The 18,828-nt window shown below is 32.6% G+C and overlaps 1 protein-coding gene and 1 long non-coding RNA gene across 2 annotated transcripts; one reads left to right on the top strand and one right to left on the bottom strand.

The window, feature by feature from the left end:
- Positions 1-889: 889 nt before the first annotated feature.
- LOC127702259 (testis-specific serine/threonine-protein kinase 4-like) lies at positions 890-5,321 on the bottom strand. The gene is made up of 2 exons (XM_052206378.1): positions 4,528-5,321; positions 890-1,224 (listed from the first exon to the last, which is right to left on the bottom strand). Exons 1-2 carry the CDS (start codon positions 5,281-5,283, stop codon positions 940-942), a joined length of 1,041 nt encoding a protein of 346 aa, XP_052062338.1. The 5' UTR covers positions 5,284-5,321; the 3' UTR covers positions 890-939.
- Positions 5,322-12,487: 7,166 nt separating this feature from the next.
- LOC127702258 (uncharacterized) lies at positions 12,488-17,538 on the top strand. Its single transcript, XR_007982345.1, has 4 exons — positions 12,488-12,607; positions 13,317-13,496; positions 14,593-14,635; positions 17,200-17,538. It is a non-coding gene; the product is annotated as an uncharacterized LOC127702258 (long non-coding RNA).
- The last annotated feature ends 1,290 nt before the right edge of the window (positions 17,539-18,828 follow it).

The following is an 18,828-nucleotide window of genomic DNA, read 5'->3' as shown; positions in this document are numbered from 1 at the left end:
CCTGGTGAAATAAGTTCCTTGTCTGTGAAATATGTTCCACTGGTTATATAAGTTTTATCTTATATACTGAGCATTTGTCATCAGTGAGTTTAAAGTTATCATTCAAGTGCATTATAAAAATAAGTATTATATTAATAATATAATAGATAAAAAGTGTAAATCATCCAGTTTGGATCCTATGGAGTATGGCAAATGTTTAATTATATACTCTGTAAAAAATATCTAAATGACACTTTTGAACCAGAAAAGATTAGAATAAGAAAAATCATTCAAAAAAAAGTATAGTTTAAGAGGAACATATGTACTAATTTGAATTGGACAAAGTGACTTGATCATTTATAAATATCAAAAGACATGTAGAAAAAAAAGACACACTCTTTTGAAACTGTGCCATGTCCTAAGTACATGTATGACTAGAACACGGGGTGATGACAGTTAACAGGAACCAAGGAGGAATACCGCATAAAACATAAATACAAATTATGATACATTACCATCGCTTTTATTTCTTATCTTCATCCTATAGTTACAGTCATGCCTTCAATTGCAAATGTATCCCATGCAAGTACACTCAGTACAGCATTTAGCTAGCATTATAATTTAAGTGTAACAAGAAAATGTTTCGGTGTGCAATAATGATTGAGCGGAACTTATTCATTAGTTTCTATGAAATATTTGGACAAAAAATTAGTTCCGGAACAAATTTTACAGTGCTGGAACATATTTTCTATGATATAAATTCCGGTGGAACATATTTCCTATGAAATTTGTTCCGGTGGAACAAATGTTACGCCGGAACAAATTTTTTGTTACATATGTCCGTTTTATTATTATTATAAATTAATATAAGTCAATTCTTATAATTAATAAAATAAATTTAAACAAATAATATTGTTTTACATTTTTTATTTATTAAATATAACCACTTTTCTATCCAACCTATGCAGATGCAACACCAATTGCCCCTGGAGAATCAGCCCTTATGGGTGGTAAAGCTATTTTTGATTCATCTTTGTCCCCCGAATATGGCGCAAATTTCTTATACCATTTGTCAAAACGGAAGTTTGCTATCGGCATTCGATCATTGACTTTTACAAATATTTTCAACATAATTATTCTGCATTCTTGAGATACAACTGGCTTCCCCGGAAATATTACTTTCTGCTGTGTCTGTCTAAGAAGTTTCTTGTGATTGGAATCATCAAATGGCAACCTTCCATACACCTGTAAATGTTAAATCTTCTTAGTTTAGAACGCACACACACAAACAATTTATTGGCTAAACTTTAGCCACTTGATATTTTTCGAACAATACCTACAGACATTTAGATTATATGTTTTCTGTAAACAATCCAGATTTTTACCTACTTCATCAATGAAGTATATAATTTTCAACTCACTCTTAAACCTTGATATGAACCGATTATCAGGTTTCTATATTGATACTGTAAACTATCAGATGCGAATCACAATATGTACTAATCAAAGTACTGAAGTACTGAACATCGGATGACCTCAAGTTCTTGTGGATTGCCGTCACAAGCACTTGTCTCAGAAAAAAAAATCACATCTCTATACCTGAATGTGAGGTTATATGTTATGTATTATATACAGAGATATATTTTTTTCTGAGACAAGTTCGTGCGTGGATGATGAACAAATGACAGGGAATTCAACCTCACCGTAATAACTATTTTATTGTAGCGATACAAATCAGTATACTCTGGTTTGTTGTTATATATCATATTAATATTTGTATAATTTATAACAGTTACATTTATATATAATTTTCATCCATTTGTATATCATTCTATTCTACTATTCTAATAATAGTGCAGTGCAAGTGAGTGGTGGACACTCTTCTGTAATAATTTGATTTTTCTAATAGATTGGATTTGAGTAGGCATTCATATTTTCCCGCAAAACGTTCTTCAGATATTCTTCCGCATGCGTTAACACAATTTTTCTGTACATTTGCATAGATATTAATGTTTTTTTACTTATATATATATTTCTAACGACAAAACATTTTCATATTATTAATTTATGTTCTAAAAAAAATGTTTTTATGAGTATTCATTGAAGAAATGAATTTATAACAAGCGATAAGGAATGTTATTTTGCACTCGATAATGTCCGCGTATTTTTACGATCGGTTACCAGTCAAAGAGGAAAGTCAAATCTCTGTGGCAACAATACATCGGAATGCCCTTACGGTCATCGCGATGTAAAAATCGTAAAAAAACAATAAGGCAAGTGCAGATGACCAAATTATAGATAAGAATTTGATATCAACATACAAAACATTCATCCATTTATATGTACATTTTTTTAACCTCGTATTTGGTTAACAGGATCATTAAAACCATTCTATAAAAATAAAAGAGATAAATTTCGACATATTACAATAGTGAGCTGTTTCTGAAAACTGGTTTCGTCGATCAGTACAAGACTTAATAAGTTTTCAGAGGACTAGATAAAAGAAAACCAATGCGGCTTTTGAGAAGGCTATTCTTCAATTGACTGCATGTTTTCTTCTAAATTCCCTCTTTGAAATCCTTAGGTGTAAGATTTTTGCGCTTTCATAGACTTTGAAAAGACATATGATACAGTGCATCGTATGTCTCTGAGGCATAACACGATCTTAACAACATAAACGGAAAAATGTATACTGTAATTTTTCATATGTATCACAATATTAAATCTTGTTTTAGAGCTAATTTCCTAATGCTTGTAGCTTGAGCAAACGTTTATACAAACAAATCAAGCAAGCTAACCAAAAGTCTCATTCTGCAAGCATTAGGAAATTAGCTCTAACATATAATAACCAAACATCGGACTACTTATAATGCAAAATTGGTGTCAGACAAGATGAAATTTTGTCTCCTATTTTATTTTCCTTCTTTTTAAATGGTCTAGCGAACTTTTTAAACAACGAAAGAGTTATTGGCATAGAAAATATTAGTAGACACCTAAATAAAGTTTGGAACTTGTGTGGAGTTATTTGTGATTCTATACACTGATGACACAATGATACTAGCGGAATTGCAAATGGGTTGCAATAATCTTTGATTAAACTCCACAAATACTGTTGTACCATGCGCTTAAAAGTATACATAAAAGCAAAGACAATAGTCTTCAGCAAAGGAAAAACTCATACAAAATCTGTATTTCAGATACAACGGAACACCTATAAAAATTGTAAATGACTTTAATTATCTAGGAGTAATCTTTTCAAAAACTGGGTTTTATTGTTTTTAAAATAATGCTGGATTAAAACAAGCATTGGGTTTTTGTTCAGATTGGCTTATTACTGTTGAAAACATTTCAAACGAGTGTGGTTTATCATGCATGTATCATGCAACAACCACCCCATATTGACAAACAGCTTAAATGTGAGATTAAAACAAGACTAGAAGATCAATTCCAACAGACATGGATAACTAATGTTAATAATAGCTCTTTAACTATAGATTACCAAGGAAACATTAACTTTCGAAAATTATTTTAACATATTTTGTTATCAAGATAATTATGTTCACATTTCGTAGATTTAGGACTGTTAATCATAATATTCCTTTCGAGAGTGGACGATGGACAAACATTCCAAGAGAGAATAGGAAATGTCGCCTATGTAAAAGAGACATAGGCGATGAATTTCATTATCTTATGATTTGCAAATTCTTCACAGAAGATAGGAAGAAAAATATCAATATAAAATATATTATAAACTGTAATGTTCTCAAATTCAAAAGTCTGATGAATTTGTCAAAATGTCAGAACTAAAGAAACTCTGTAACAATAATATTTTAGAGAAACGGATTCTCTCTGATACTCAAATAATTGAGTAAGCGAAACAACAACTACATTGTCCACCATATAGAGTTGTATTGTCACCTGGGAAGGACTTTCATTTCTTGCCTGATTTGATTTAAGTTTGCATAAAGGCTCACAACTCCTATTAAGAATTTAAAGGAGTTATATTGAATTGAAACAGAAAAACCTTTTTTACATGCGATTGGACCTTTGCAATCATCATACAATAGGTGATTATTTTAAATTTAGTAACTTTCAGTTTGAAACATCAAATTCATATATTTTAATTTCATACGTACACTCTGGTTTCAGAGTAATTTCATGTTATACGGATAGTTACTTCAAATGTACAAAAAAATAATAAGAAAAAGAACTTGAATTGATAAAGAGGGAACGGTGATATTTTTGAACAACATATTTCAAGCAAAATAAAAAAAATCAGACCTTTCAAAAAGATAAGATTGGAGAAAGTTACAAAATACAACTGACTGCAAAAACCTCTACTAAGCAAACATCTTCATCGCAGTAATTTCACAGAAACGCTACAGTTAACCTTCACAATTGTTTTAAGTCGCGAAAGGGTGTATGATTCTTAGAATGATAGAACTATAGGGAATACAAGTGCTCAGCTAAGAATACAGATTGTAGACCATGCGCTACTCTTGGAAATACAACCTCATTTTAAAACCAATACCTTTCAAATTTGCTTACCATTGTAAATAGGACGACACCCATACTCCAAACATCCGCAATCATTGGATCATACGGAGATCCTTTTAAAATTTCTGGAGGTGCGTATGCGTAGCTTCCGCAATATGTTTCACTAGGTTTAATTTCTCCTAATTTTCCTTTTACAAGTCTCTTCGCAAATCCAAAATCTGTGACCTTCAAGTTTTCATATTTATCAAGCAACAAATTTTCACATTTGAGATCCCGATGTACAATTCCTTTACTATGCATGTAGCCGATACCTTGTGACATTTGATAAAACCATTTTCCAGCAGTTTCTTCTTCTATTGCTTTACGTGAACGTATAACATCTAATAAATCAACGTGACCACATTCCATCACTAAGAAAAATCTTGTCGTCGTCTCTATCACTTGATAAAATTGAATTAAATACGGATGCTTCAAAACTTTGATCACATCGATTTCTCGAGGTAAAAATTTAGATAAATAGTCTTCTGGCGCCTTCCTTTTTGAAATTATTTTGACCGCTACTTCGTGTTTTCGGTTGACATCATACGCAGCACGGACACATGCATATGATCCTTGACCTAGAAATTTTCCTACTACAAATCCTTGTGACTCCAATACTTGGAAACGCTTATGTAGAACTCTGCTTTTTGCAGAGGTCACCGAAATAGACTCTGCTGGTGTTTTCACTCGACTGTCTTCTTCATTTCTCATCTTTTCAAATTTTACTATTAATAAAGTCCATATTGATGTTTCTGCGGCCAAGAGCATTTTTCATTGTTGAGCATAGGAATTCGTGCAAAGGAGTCATCTTGTGGTAACAGACATATGCAAACGTCACAAGCGGTACTAAGGACGTCTTATGGTATATATCACAAACGTTGGGAAGTCAACCATGTTTAACGTCATCATTAAAAATATATTATACAGCAACATCGGCGGTAATCTGACAAGAGCCCGATTGATAAAAAAACAAATTGACAAGAAAGGTATCGCAAAACGGTCTATGCGAGGACATTAATTGCTAGGTGGCGACTGGCGACAATAAATATCGACAACATTTTGAATTCTTTGGTCTGTTGTTGATCTTGTCGTTATTTATTTTTTTATGCCCCCGCGACAAAATGTCGAGTGGCATATTAATTTACCCCTGTCCGTCCGTCCGTCTGTCCGTCCGTCCGTCCGTCCTGATTATGATACATTGTTTGTCCGGCTATCTCCTCCTACAGTTTTGGAGGTACAACTTTAATATTTTGTAGGATGTTCATACACATAATGAAGGTGTGCATGGCCACAGGATTTTGATTCTTTTCAAATATTCTGACAATGACAGGTAGTTGGACTTAGTCATTTTTTTGGTACTAGCTGCATAAAGAGATCATGGTTTGTCCGGCTATCTCCTCCTACAGTTTTGGAGGTACAGCTTAAATATTTTGTAGGATGTTCATACACATAATGGAGGTGTGCATGGCCACAGGATTTTGATTTCTTTTAAATATTCTGAAAATGACAGGTAGTTGGACTTAGTCATTTTTTTGGTCAGGCGGGGCATCATTTGCGTCTTACAGACAGCGTAACAATTTCAAGTTGGTTGCCAACATCACTGTTTGTCAAATCTAAAATATGTGGAACTATACTCATGCATAAGGCAGAGCAGAAAAGGAGGGGGGCATTGCCCATATCTAGTTTCAATTCTAGCCTGCTTGAAATACTGTTGTTTATCATGAGTATTGTAACGATACAATTAATAATTCTCGATACGTTCTCTTGTATTTCATTTCAAGATTGTGGCGCGTCTACGATTTAAAATGTTAAATTCACTGTTTCTGGGCTGCAAATCTAAGTTGTATCCCTTTGCACACCAACAATACTTGTTACCACATAAACAAAATTGCGCTAAGTTGTGTAGTTTTCAGTATTTATGTAATCGTACTAAATCTTCTTTGCATGGAAGACAATTTCTGTATTTTTAAATCTTACATGTTTTTGTCAAAATCATAAGATATACTTCTTACTCAAACATTTCACTTTGGTTAGGTATGTGAGGCACATATCTTTATTTTTTTCAACATTCAATACATCTATATAAAAATAAGAACATATGGTATGATTACCAATGAAACAACTTTCCACCAGATACCAAATGACGTAAAAGTTAGCAACTATATGTCACCAGACGGCCTTCAACAATGAGCAAACCCATACTGCATACCTTGTTATATATAAAAGGACCCGATATGCGAAATGTAAAACAATTCAAACGCGAAAACTCACGGCTTGAATTATGTAAAAAAAAAACAACAAAAAACGAAAAACAAAGATGATATACAACAACAATTTTTATAAGATATCTCATAAAATATTTAAGATATCTGCTATGATTTATATCTATCTATTTATTTATTTATTTATCAATGAAAAGCACATTTATACCCTTATGCTGAGCCTGAGTCAGCTAGTATAACCATGTGATTGTATCGCAATCTCGGCAAATTATAAAGAATAACAACTTGTGTGTGAAGATTGTAGATTATAATTCCACCAGAAGGGATACAGGAGTTTTTACAGAGTGTGTATTGTTTGGTAAATTGACGGTGATTTGTCACAATATCCTCAGGATCAATTTTGTCGTGTCATCCATTTGCGATTGAAAGGCGAGGAAGAGAAAGTAAACGGTAGTGAACATACGGATAAGTCCAGATTATTTCCGGAAAATATGCCGGAATGTCTGAAAATTCAATCCAATCGACGTTATAGTAAATATAATTGCAAATGTGATCCAGCATAACCCTCAAGGGATTGGAAGCATATATCAAGATATCTTATACTATTTCTAAGATATCTCATATATGAGGGTCTGGATGGGGGAGGGGTCCTTCGTTTCTGTATTCTTTAATTTTTTATGTCATTTTTCTCCATTCTTTATATTTTTGCCCATGATTATTCTCTATTCTCTATACTTTAGCACCTCTTTATTCTCTATTCTCTATATTTTAGCACCTCATTATTCTCTATTCTTTATTTTTTTGGTCCATTTTCTCTATTCTTTATTTTTTTGCCCATTATTCTCTACTCTGTAAACCCCCATCCACACCCTCATATATTTTAATGGGATATCTTATGAAACATGCAAGATATTGAATGTCGAATAGATATTAATACAGCAAGTTATAAGAATGTCCAATAAACAATAAATCGTATATGAAGTGGTTCGACCAGAATGAGTCCCGGGAACTTTAGATTGTAACTGGTAAAAAAGGGGACAGACATTTTGCCTTGCAACAGACAAAAAATGACCCTTCAAAGCTTTGTTTCGTAGTGTGCAGCAAACATAGCAATATTTCTTCACAAAGACGATTCAATGATAGTGTCTTTCAGAGGCGGATTTAGAGGGTTTTTCAGGGGGCCCGGGCCCCCCTTTTGGGGAAAAAATTTGGTTGATTATATAGGGAATCACTGAAGCATGACTGGAGCGGGCCCCCTCTTAGGCAGTCAGTGGGCCCCACTTATGAAAATTTGTGGATCCGCCGCTGTCTTTCATACATGATATGTCGATTTCAATCACCATAGATATATAAATGCTTTATACTTCTATGTTTCTCCTCGGAACCACCTCCCCCTCGCCCTCCCAAAAAAAAAACCAAAAAACTCAACAAACAAAAAACAAACAACAACAAAACAAACCCTCTCTTAACTGTTGAAAATAAATAAATGGCTAAGTCATGATTTTATTTTTATTTTTAAAATAATACGACCGACAAATTGAAACAAAATTATTTGTTTATTTCATTTTATCATTGAAACTGATTCAATATTCAGATAATAACTTTTATTTATTAATTATGTTATCACTCGTCTGGACTAACTGTTCAGAGATAACGATGATTATCAGACAAACAACGTCTGGATCAACAGTTTACATTTTGACACCATGCAATACTATGTATTCTGCGTGTTGCTTTTACATTGTGTTATATGTTTGGGTGAGTATTTTAATAATTATAGATTAATAAAAGCTAATTTTCAAAGGGAGGAAATACATAAATTGAAGACTGCAATCGTGTTTTTGTTGTTGTTGTTGTTTTAGTTTATATTTTTAGCTCACCTGACCCGAAGGGTCAAGTGAGCTTTTCTCATCACTTGGCGTCCGTCGTCCGTCGGCGTCGTCGTCGTCGTCGTCGTCGTCCGTCGTCGTTAGCTTTTTACAAAAATCTTCTCCTCTGAAACCACTGGGCCAAATTTAACAAAACTTGGCCACAATCATCATTAGGGTATCTAGTTTAAAAAATGTGTCCGATGACCCCGCCAACCAACCAAGATGGCCGCCATGGCTAAAAATAGAACATAGGGGTAAAATGTAGATTTTGGCTTATATTTCTGAAACCAAAGCAGTTAGAGCAAATCTGACATGGGGTAAAATTGTTTATCAGGTCAAGATCTATCTGCTCTGAAATTTTCAGATGAATCGGACAACTCGTTGTTGGGTTGCTGCCCCGGAATTGGTAATTTTAAGGAAATTTTGCAGTTTTTGGTTATTATCTTGAATATTATTATAGATAGAGATAAACTGTAAACAGCAATAATGTTCAGCAAAGGAAGATCTACAAATAAGTTGTCATAAACAAAATTGTCAGTCGACCCCTTTAGAAGTTATTGCCCTTAATAGTCAATTTTTAACAATTTTTCGTAAATTTTTGTAATCTTTTACAAAAATCTTCTTCTCTGAAACTACTGATACAAATGTAACCATACTTGGCCATAATCATTATTAGGGTATCTAGTTTAAAAAATTTGTCCGATGACCCCGCCTTCCAACCATCATGGCCAACTTAGTTAAAAATAGAACATAGGGGTAAAATGCAGTTTTTGGTTTATATCTCTGAAACTAAAGCATTTAGAGCAAATCTGACAGGTGGCAAAAATGTTCATCAGATTTAGATTTATCTGCCCTGAAATTTTCAGACAAATCCGACGACCCGTTGTTGGATTGGTGCCCCTGAGTTAGTTATTTTACAAAAATTTTGAAGGTTTTTTTTATTATCTTAGATATCATTATAATATCTAATACTATTAATTATGATTTTAACCTTATTTTACATGATTTCCAAAGCATCAGTAAATACAGGTGAGCAACACAGGCTCTTGAGAGCCTCTAGTTTTATTACACTAGACACATTGGAAGTGGTCAGTCCATTCAGACACCTTTTCCCGAATGTCTGTTGAAATTAAAAAAAAAATGCTCTGATGGAACTGAACATAATTTGAGTTAAAGTTATCTGAATCAAGCTTGCTATTTCACTCCGGCAATTTTGCAATAAATATGTAACAAAGACGCATAGAGCCAATTTCTCCTGTATGTATTTGTTCTCAAAGAGACAACTGTTGACAAGTGGAATCTAAAAATTAAACATTCTATAAAACAATAAACTTAAAAGATTTATCAACATATATATTTATATCCATAAAATCAAGAGGTGTTCACCCGTACACATTGCAGTTGGAGCCAAAGTTAATAGAATTTTGAAATTGAGTACTTTCGAAACCAAAGTATATATAAATCATTATGTGAAATATATTACACATTCATATGCATTGTTGATGATTTGATATGATGTTAGTGGGGTTTGAAATGTTCTCAAATCTTTTTCAATATCCACCCGGTAGATGAATACTCACGTTTTATCAATTTTCTAGATATAAGATAGAATCTCAAAGTACACACATAAAGTTAAGACACTGTATTTAAGAACAAAATGTTCTAGGCTGGTTTCATTAAATCTATTTAGATGTAAATATGATATAGGGAATACTAACCATAGTCCTTTTAAGAGTCAAAGTAGAATTGATCAATTGGTAGTTGAACACAAAAGTGTTTTTCTGTAAAACTATTGCATACAGATAATCACCATTACATGTTATACCCAACGGACCTATTTTTCACTGTTCTCTATATATTGAGGATACTTTACTTTAAACATATTTTGTCAAAGCAAGAAAAAAATAACAATAAACACAAAGGTTATAAACTGATGAGGCTTTCTCCAATACAAAATAAACATTGCTTTAAACAATATATGACACAGTGCACTTAGATGAATTTGGCCATTTGTTTTAGGTATTTTTGTCATATAGCTCTTCAACTGTTTCGGTACTTATACATCCCTCGGATTTCAAATGTTTGGCATTGAGCGTTCCTGATGAAGGTAAATCCAGAAAAGCGCTTCGGACGCATGGAATTACTAAACGTGTTTTTTCCAATTTTTGACTCAGACATATATGAAATTTGTAAAGAAAAGGTTTGTATTATATGAATCGTAGTATATGGTGTTGAAAACTGTAGTTTTTATTTATTATTATTTTTTTTTACTAAAACTTGTTCAGGGAACAATTGAAATAAATGAGTTCATTATATATTTAAAATACAAAACAAAATGAAAATAAATTGAAAAGGCAAAACGAAAATATGAACTTTTGTCTGAATCTTGTATTTCAGGTAACAACATCTACGTAGATAATGGTAACCCATATACAGATCGGCCTTTAAAAGTTGGTGGACTGACACTTAGTAAAACTGGACAAAAAAGTCCTTTACACACAAAGGGTAACTATACAACTTGTATAGGCCAAATGGCAGTCAATTCTTTGACAGTCCATCACCAAGAAACAGTATAAAAATAAAGTCAATGGATCCAAACGAAAGATGTAAAGTACAATTCCCAAACTTGTTAGCTTTATAAATATTAAATTTAACTCGTAAAAGACTGTGTGATGAATTATAATAATTCAACTTTTTATAAGATTTGTAGGACATTTCATTGTTTCGTTTCTTAAAATGAATTCTTCTTTTGTGTGTTTGTTTAGGTAGAATTACTGAGTTGTTAGTTTGTGAAGATAGATTATTTTTCTCAGGGCCAGATAAAATAAACAGTTAAAATATTGTCTTTGTAGCTTATTTCCCACTAGAACCCGGATTTTATCCGGCTGTATTGTTTGTTGGTGGTTTTGACACCTATGTCCTTGCTGAGTACTATGAAACTGTATTGTCAAGGATAGCATCCCATGGTTTCTTTATTTTTGGAATAGACTACGCATTTCCAGTGGAAAAGCAAAATTTGAAAAATGCTGGGGATCTAAAACAGGATATATCGAAGTACTTTGAACAATATACATGGGTGAGTAATTAAATTCAGATTGCATGCATATAATGTATGTTAAGATATATATACTATAACAAAAATGTAGATTTTGAAAAAAGGCACTGGCATTCTAATCTGGTACCAATCCGGTAATTGGCGAATTTGACATTATTTATTTCGAGGTCATACTCAATATTTACGGGGTCAGTCATATATCGAATAAGAAAATATGAAAGAAAATACTTTCGGAAGAACTTGTGACTGCTACGTGATTTAAACTAACCATTTGAAATTTGTAAATGTTGAAAGGGACCAGATAGGTCGTTTCCGAAGTTGTCCTTTTTCTCGTAGTTGATAATGCGGAAAATAATAATAATAATAAAAAAACAGTTGATTGATTGATGTTTGCTTTATGCCGCCTCAGCGCAAAAAAACTTTATCGGGCCAGTTTGCTCAGTAAGTTGAGCATGCTTTAACGAAGTCATTAGCTTTTAATATGATTATTGCTCGGATCAATTAAAAAAAAGGCACAGACATTTCACTTTTCTCTTCAAAATGTATCTCCCTCAATAACATGCAAAATAACCAAGTTTTACCCTAACACATATCGCGCCTGTACTAAGCCGGGCTTCATAGACCATGCACATGTTGTTCGTTGTTGTTTAACTTAATTTGTATGTCTGTTTTATCTGAGGAATCGGTTGCTGATGGTTAGTGCGGTATGTTATACTGTCCAATATTATTATTAATAATTTTGTTATTTTATGTATTATTTCCTGTTAAGTTGTGCTTTGAAACATGCTATAATATTCTTCATACTGTCTGCATTTCAGCTTCAACACTACATGAAAAACAAAACGTTAGGAACAGTTGCATGGAACTCTACCGCTTTGATGTGTCATTCCTCTGGATGTGACTTAACGTTGAAAATGATCAGAGAAAAACCTATTATGTTTACGGTAGGTATGATATCTCGAATTTATCGGTCATTCACATACATGTTTATTATATCTGATCACATGGAGTAAGTAAATAACGAGATCAACAATTATCAGCCTAATTTGCAAAAATTAATATATATGGTGTATTTGAAAGTTACTATCAAAGAGCTAGTCCGCAAAATACAGCTTAGGAACTGTAGAAGTTTTATGACAATTCACAATAATCAGAGGTTGAAAAAACAGATTGATATCTGAGTGATTGGTTGATTGATTGCTGTGTAACGCCACTTTCAGCACTACTGGCTATTTCATGGCTGCATTTCAATTGAGGGAGGAAGCCGGAGTGCCCGGAGAGAACCACAAAACTTCGATAGGAAAACTGACAATCCAAGTCAATCAAGATTGGAGTCGAGCATAGGTGCTACGTGCATGGTTCGTACTCACAATCTCAGTGTTGACAGAACTTTCGGCCACCGATCAATACCTGAATAACCTTCTCTCAACAAGCAGTAAGGAAAGATATTATAAGAAGAAAACATAATAAAAAGCCTAGGACGCTAAATAAAAATTATGCACTACAAAATTAGTAAAAATACTATACTGACCTTACAAATGATTAAAATATACAAATTCTACCGAAATTGTCTGCATGTAAACATTTGCATAAATTTTAAGCCTGTCAATTATGCTTTTAATCGTAGGTTATATAAGTTTGCATATTTTGTAGTCAACAATATTTCTTGAACCAGTGAGTTTTGATGTATATGATAAAGTAGACATACGCATGCCGGCGTTTATGTATGGAACAGAACTTTCCACAGTGGGGCATCAGTGTGTTATACCAGGATTTAGTTATAATAAATTCTACGAGATCTGGGGATGTCCTAAAACTGTAATGGAAGTAGCTGTGAGTATAGGATTAAGATACTCAATGTTAAGATTTTTCTTAACACGTGGTAGACAGGAAATTTAGATGTTATAATTAGTGCTTAACAGGCCCTCTGCTCATTGCTTAGCGAACATATTGGGTCTTGCCTTATGCTGCCGTTGCTGTCGACAACTTACATGTGAAAAAGGTGACTTAGTTTCCATATAAAAATGTAATTATATGTAAAAAAGGGAACTATTTTTAAACAACTACGGTAAACGTCACCTTGCATTGATATTGTATTGGCTTCGCCTCAGTTGACAATGCTTTCTAGGAGTAGCTATTAACCTGCTCTATCACCCTCTCAGCTATGTGTTATCTTTATAATGCTGCTTCAATTGATGAATGACCTAAAAATAATAGATTATTGGCAAGATAATGAAGAAAATGAGGGCATGTCATTAACGGATAAAGTAGTTTTACTTTTGATGTGAATTTAGAGTTTCAGTTCTTTTATTGTATCCAAAAGGCTTGCTATTATGTGTCAATATGTTCATTATGAGCTGCAAAATTTCTCAAGCATTTCGATATTACAAGACAGTTTACATTTCCTTGAATGTATTTAATATTGATAGCAGCCAAGATCTATTGAGAGAATGATTGAAAAATTGTCTGCTTTTGAATATCTATCTGAATGAATGCACCAGTAATGTCTTCAAATTCAGTTTAATCTACATATATAATAAAAGATACTGTATCTGTGTACAACTGGGGAAAAATCACTTAGGTTGATTAGCGAACCTAAAGAGTTATTTTGTGATACTTATGGATAGAGTAACCCTAGTTGAAAATCATTACAACACATACTTAATGGAACCACTAAACAAAACAAAAAATCTTGCTGCAAATGGAAGGTTTAAGGAACTGGTGGCCCCTTCTCTTTTTGAAGAATCAAATATGGATTATGTATAGACCTTTTATCTTTTTTAATCATGTTGTGAAATATTAAATAAATATAAAACAAGTTTTATCCAGATAATGGCCGTGCTGCTGTGTAACAGACATAATGATAAATTATATCCTGTTTATTATCATCTGACAATGAATTTGAAAAACGAATTTTGTTAATTTTCAGAATTTCGGTCATTGTGATATATTAGATACAGTACCATGGACTGGTAGGTATATACGTCCAAGATATATATTCCCAATTTTCATTAAAAACTAGAAGACAAACATATACAATGCCGTCAACATGGTCAGCTGTGCAAATGGTTTAAAAGAAGCTAACAGAACCAAATTAGAGGAGACCATACTATACAATGGAAAACAGAAGATGGATTTTTAAAACAAAACAACCATCCACAAACCATTTAAACTAACGACTGAGTAGATAAAACAAATTTAAAAACAGTAGTCATCCATAAAATTGAGAATGGAATCCATGTTTATTCAGGGCAATCGGTTGTTTTATAGCTGTTTTATAGCTGTTTTATAGCTAGTTATGTTCTAGTTCGCCAGACTTAAACGAACTCAACATAAATTATTTATACAATAAAACTCAACACATGTACCAGAAATGAGCTCTCCTTGTGCGAGTAACATACTTTTATTATCCAATTTATAATATAACAAAAAAACAGTTCATTTTTCTTTTCGAGCACACTACGGCTCATTCTCAGTCGTTACTAAGGTATCAAAACAGTCATACAAATAAGGCTCAATCACAGACATCCAGTCAAAACATACACATATACACCAACCTACAAAACAAGAAATACAAGTTGATATAAAGCATTATAAATAACCATCACTTTCCAAATAAGAACAATAGACTGTCTAGGTGAGGGGGGCTTAATACAGACAAGGCAGTAGTAAGGAGTATGCTACTCAGCGTAAGGCAGAACTTCGAGTACATTGTAATAACATTATAAATTACATTTAATTTATATGAAACAGCAAGCACGAGAAACATGAGTCAAAATCATACAATACCTGTTTAATTCGGAGAATAATACCTGCAGTGACAAATTTCATCCAATTGAAAACCATTGTAAACATTACAGGTTTTCTAAAACACGTGTTGATGTAAACAAACACACGAGTTTTACCAAAACAAATACATGTGCTTCCGTACTATTAATAAATATATATATGCTACGAAAGGTTTAGTGACTGTCGTTTCTGCCACAATTATCAAAAGATAAAAGTTTGACAAAAATACATACAACAGTAATACGAAATAAATGACGCAGTTAAACAAATTTTAAACTCTATGGAACAAATTTATTTCAATGCGAAAAGATCATGATGTAAGTCAGACAATTGACATAAACTCAAAACGACAGAAAATGGATATTATAAAATGACATAGCTTACCACGTAATGCACGACGGTAATCTCCAATCATCTTCAACAGTAATCCGACAGTAAAACATACAATCCTGACACACTCCGAAAACATAGCAAGAATAGGTTGTGTTTGTTTCTCATAAAGGAGCTCGAATTTCAAGTAAAACTCGATAAATTGCTCGGACACAAGTTTAACACAGTGCAGTTTGGGTAAAAACAAGAATAATCATATCAAATGTGTAAAGCGACTGACTGTTGCAAGAAGAAAATACATACGATTTTTTTTGTTATTTTAACAAAAAAAGGAAGTCTAGTTAGATGCATATTTTGCTAAAATATTTTCTTATTAGGTAGATTCAAGCCAGATAAAAAATGTATAATGGTACAGCTAACTGATTCATGAATTGGAAATATAAGGCCCTTTTCACAAAATATCCAGCTATAATCAAAGTACTGAAGTACTGAACATCGGATGACTGCAAGTTCTTGTGGATGTTCACAAGCACTTGTCTCAGAAAAAAAATCACATCTCTATACCTGAAAGTGAGGTTAATGTACAGATATATATTTTTTTCTTAAGACATGTTCGTGCGTGGATGATAAATAAATGACAGGGAATTCAACCTCACCGTAATCAATATGATATTGAAGTGATACAAATCAGTATACTCTGGTTTGTTGTTATATATTATATTACTAATAATATGTGTATATTACAGTTACATGTATATATAATTTTCATCCATTTGTATATCATTCTATTCTACTATATTAATAATAGTGCAGTGCAAGTGCATGGTGGACACTCTTCTGCAATAATTCGATTTTTCTAATAGATTGGATTTGAGTAGGCATTCATATTTTCCAGCCAAACTTTCAATCTCCCATGCAGAGTTATCGGTCCTTGAGAGAGAGAGCTCTGCATGGGAGATTGCAAACTTTCTTGAGATATTCTTCCGCATGCGTTAACACACATTTTCTGTACGTGTGCATAGATATTAAAGATTTTTTTACTTATATATATATTTCTAACAACAAAACATTTTCATATTATTAATTTATGTTCTAAAAAAATATATTTAGGAGTATCCAAAAAAATATTTTTAGGAGTATCCATTGAAAAAATTAATTTATAACAAGCGATAAGGAATGTTATTTTGCACTCGATAATGTCCGCGTATTTATCATGTTTATAGATCGGTTACAATCCCAACACGAAAGTTACTCAATGGAAATCTAGGCGACAGCAATACACCGGAATGCCCTCACGGTCATCCGATGTAAAAATTGATCGTAAGTTATACTGAAATGTTCATGACGAGTATTTTCTCGTGGGATTATTTTTAGATGAGTTGATGGATGTTAAAAATCGTGGTATCTTTTATTTCAGGATGTAAAGACATACATTTTTGCACAATTACACCAAATGTTACTAAACTGCTTGAATACAAGGAATTTGTACAAGGTGCAGCTAGCAGTTTTCTAGTTAGTTCCCTGCAAGGCAGAGCAGATGCGATAAAGTACATAACACAAAAACCTCTTATACCATTACATTTACTAGAATTGAGAAGTGATCTTAACTGCACAAAGAATTAAACAGAAGTTTGCCTAGAACAATGACTTGCCGATGAATATCAAATTCTAAATACAATGATTATTTTTCTTGCAGATTAAACAACTGTTTTTTTTTATTTGTTATATTTTATGCTCAATGCAATATCAGTTCATCTGTACTTTTCTTGTTTGCTTGTCACTATTTCTTATCAACTTCTAGATTACTTTAATGCATCATCGATGTATAGAAAATGTATTTCGCAATATGAAAGTCCGAGCATGAAGAATAATTCCAACGTCATATTAAGTCTTATTAGCTTCCATAGCAACTTTACCACTAATTTTTGTCAACAAGTTAAGCTGAGAACTGATCAACTCGTGACTAATATAAGCTTACATAGTAAACTCTTCCTTTAACACAGTTTGTGAGTTTGTCGTTCGTTTACAGAGTCATGTGTTTGTGAGTGAGATAAACTACCTTCAAAATAATTTATTTTAACTTATAACCAATAGAGCTCTGTCTATAGCCAAAACAACAAAAGTTATTTTGAATCAAGTCTCTCTTCGTCTTTACTCTTAAAATTTAAGATTAAACTTTCTGGTTTTGGTGAAAAGAATCAGATTAATTTTATTAGAGAAGTTTCATTGGTCAAAAGATAAAATTAAAATTGACTTGTTATGGTTAGTTCCGTTCATAAGATTGATGCACAAGGTTGTTTAAATTTTCTCTTATATATATACCATATTTTTTACCCCAAGATTCAAATCCTAACATACCAAAGTTTTTCTGTCATAGATAAAAAAGAAGGATGATAAAAATAAATCAAAGTTTCAAACAGCAAGACAACTTCTGGTTGCAAAAATTCAGTATCAAGCAATGACTATAATAAGATTCCAAAGTCTAAGTTTGTAAAGAAGTCAAATGAATAGTTTCCAAATGAAAAATCAAGTGAAACTTTCGAACCTTTGACCCTAATTATATTTTTTATTACCAACGATGCTCATACTTTTCAACTTTTCAGACTCCAGTAATTACTTCGAACTTTTGAAACCTTCGCCCACTAAGGAATACGGAACGGGCACCTCTTACTTGCCACTAATATGCAAGGATAAACATGAGAAAAGAATAAAATCTATGATATTTGTGAAAAATTACCAGGTTTCATCAGCTCAGTAATTATATGCTTTGGCACTGAAATGTTTATACTTATTTACCTTCTTAAATTCTCCGTTGATAAGTTTAGAAATTATTAAGAATCTGAGATTCCAACTCCCTCATGCAAATTTGACCTAAGGTGGATTTGGCTTTTCTTTAAAGGTCTCTTTTGGTCATATAGCTCAAGTAGTCAAGTATATATACATCCTTGTTTTTAAACAGTTTTGATTTAGGCGTTCCTGATGCAGGTAAAGTACAAATAAAGACTTTAGTTTGACTCGGCTGGAGATCGACCTCGTAACTTCCTGA

The sequence above is a fragment of the Mytilus californianus genome, unplaced genomic scaffold (genome assembly GCF_021869535.1).
Source record: "Mytilus californianus isolate M0D057914Y unplaced genomic scaffold, xbMytCali1.0.p SCAF_5, whole genome shotgun sequence".
NCBI classification, from domain to species: Eukaryota; Metazoa; Mollusca; class Bivalvia; order Mytilida; family Mytilidae; genus Mytilus; species Mytilus californianus.
This window is presented reverse-complemented; position numbering and strand designations above follow the sequence as displayed.

Coding starts and splice junctions, on each gene's coding strand:
- LOC127702259 (XM_052206378.1), bottom strand. CDS start 5,283: ATGCTCTTGGCCGCAGAAACATCAATATGGACTTTATTAATAGTAAAA. Junction 1,225..4,527: donor GTGTCGTCCTATTTACAATG/GTAAGCAAATTT, acceptor TAACATTTACAG/GTGTATGGAAGGTTGCCATT.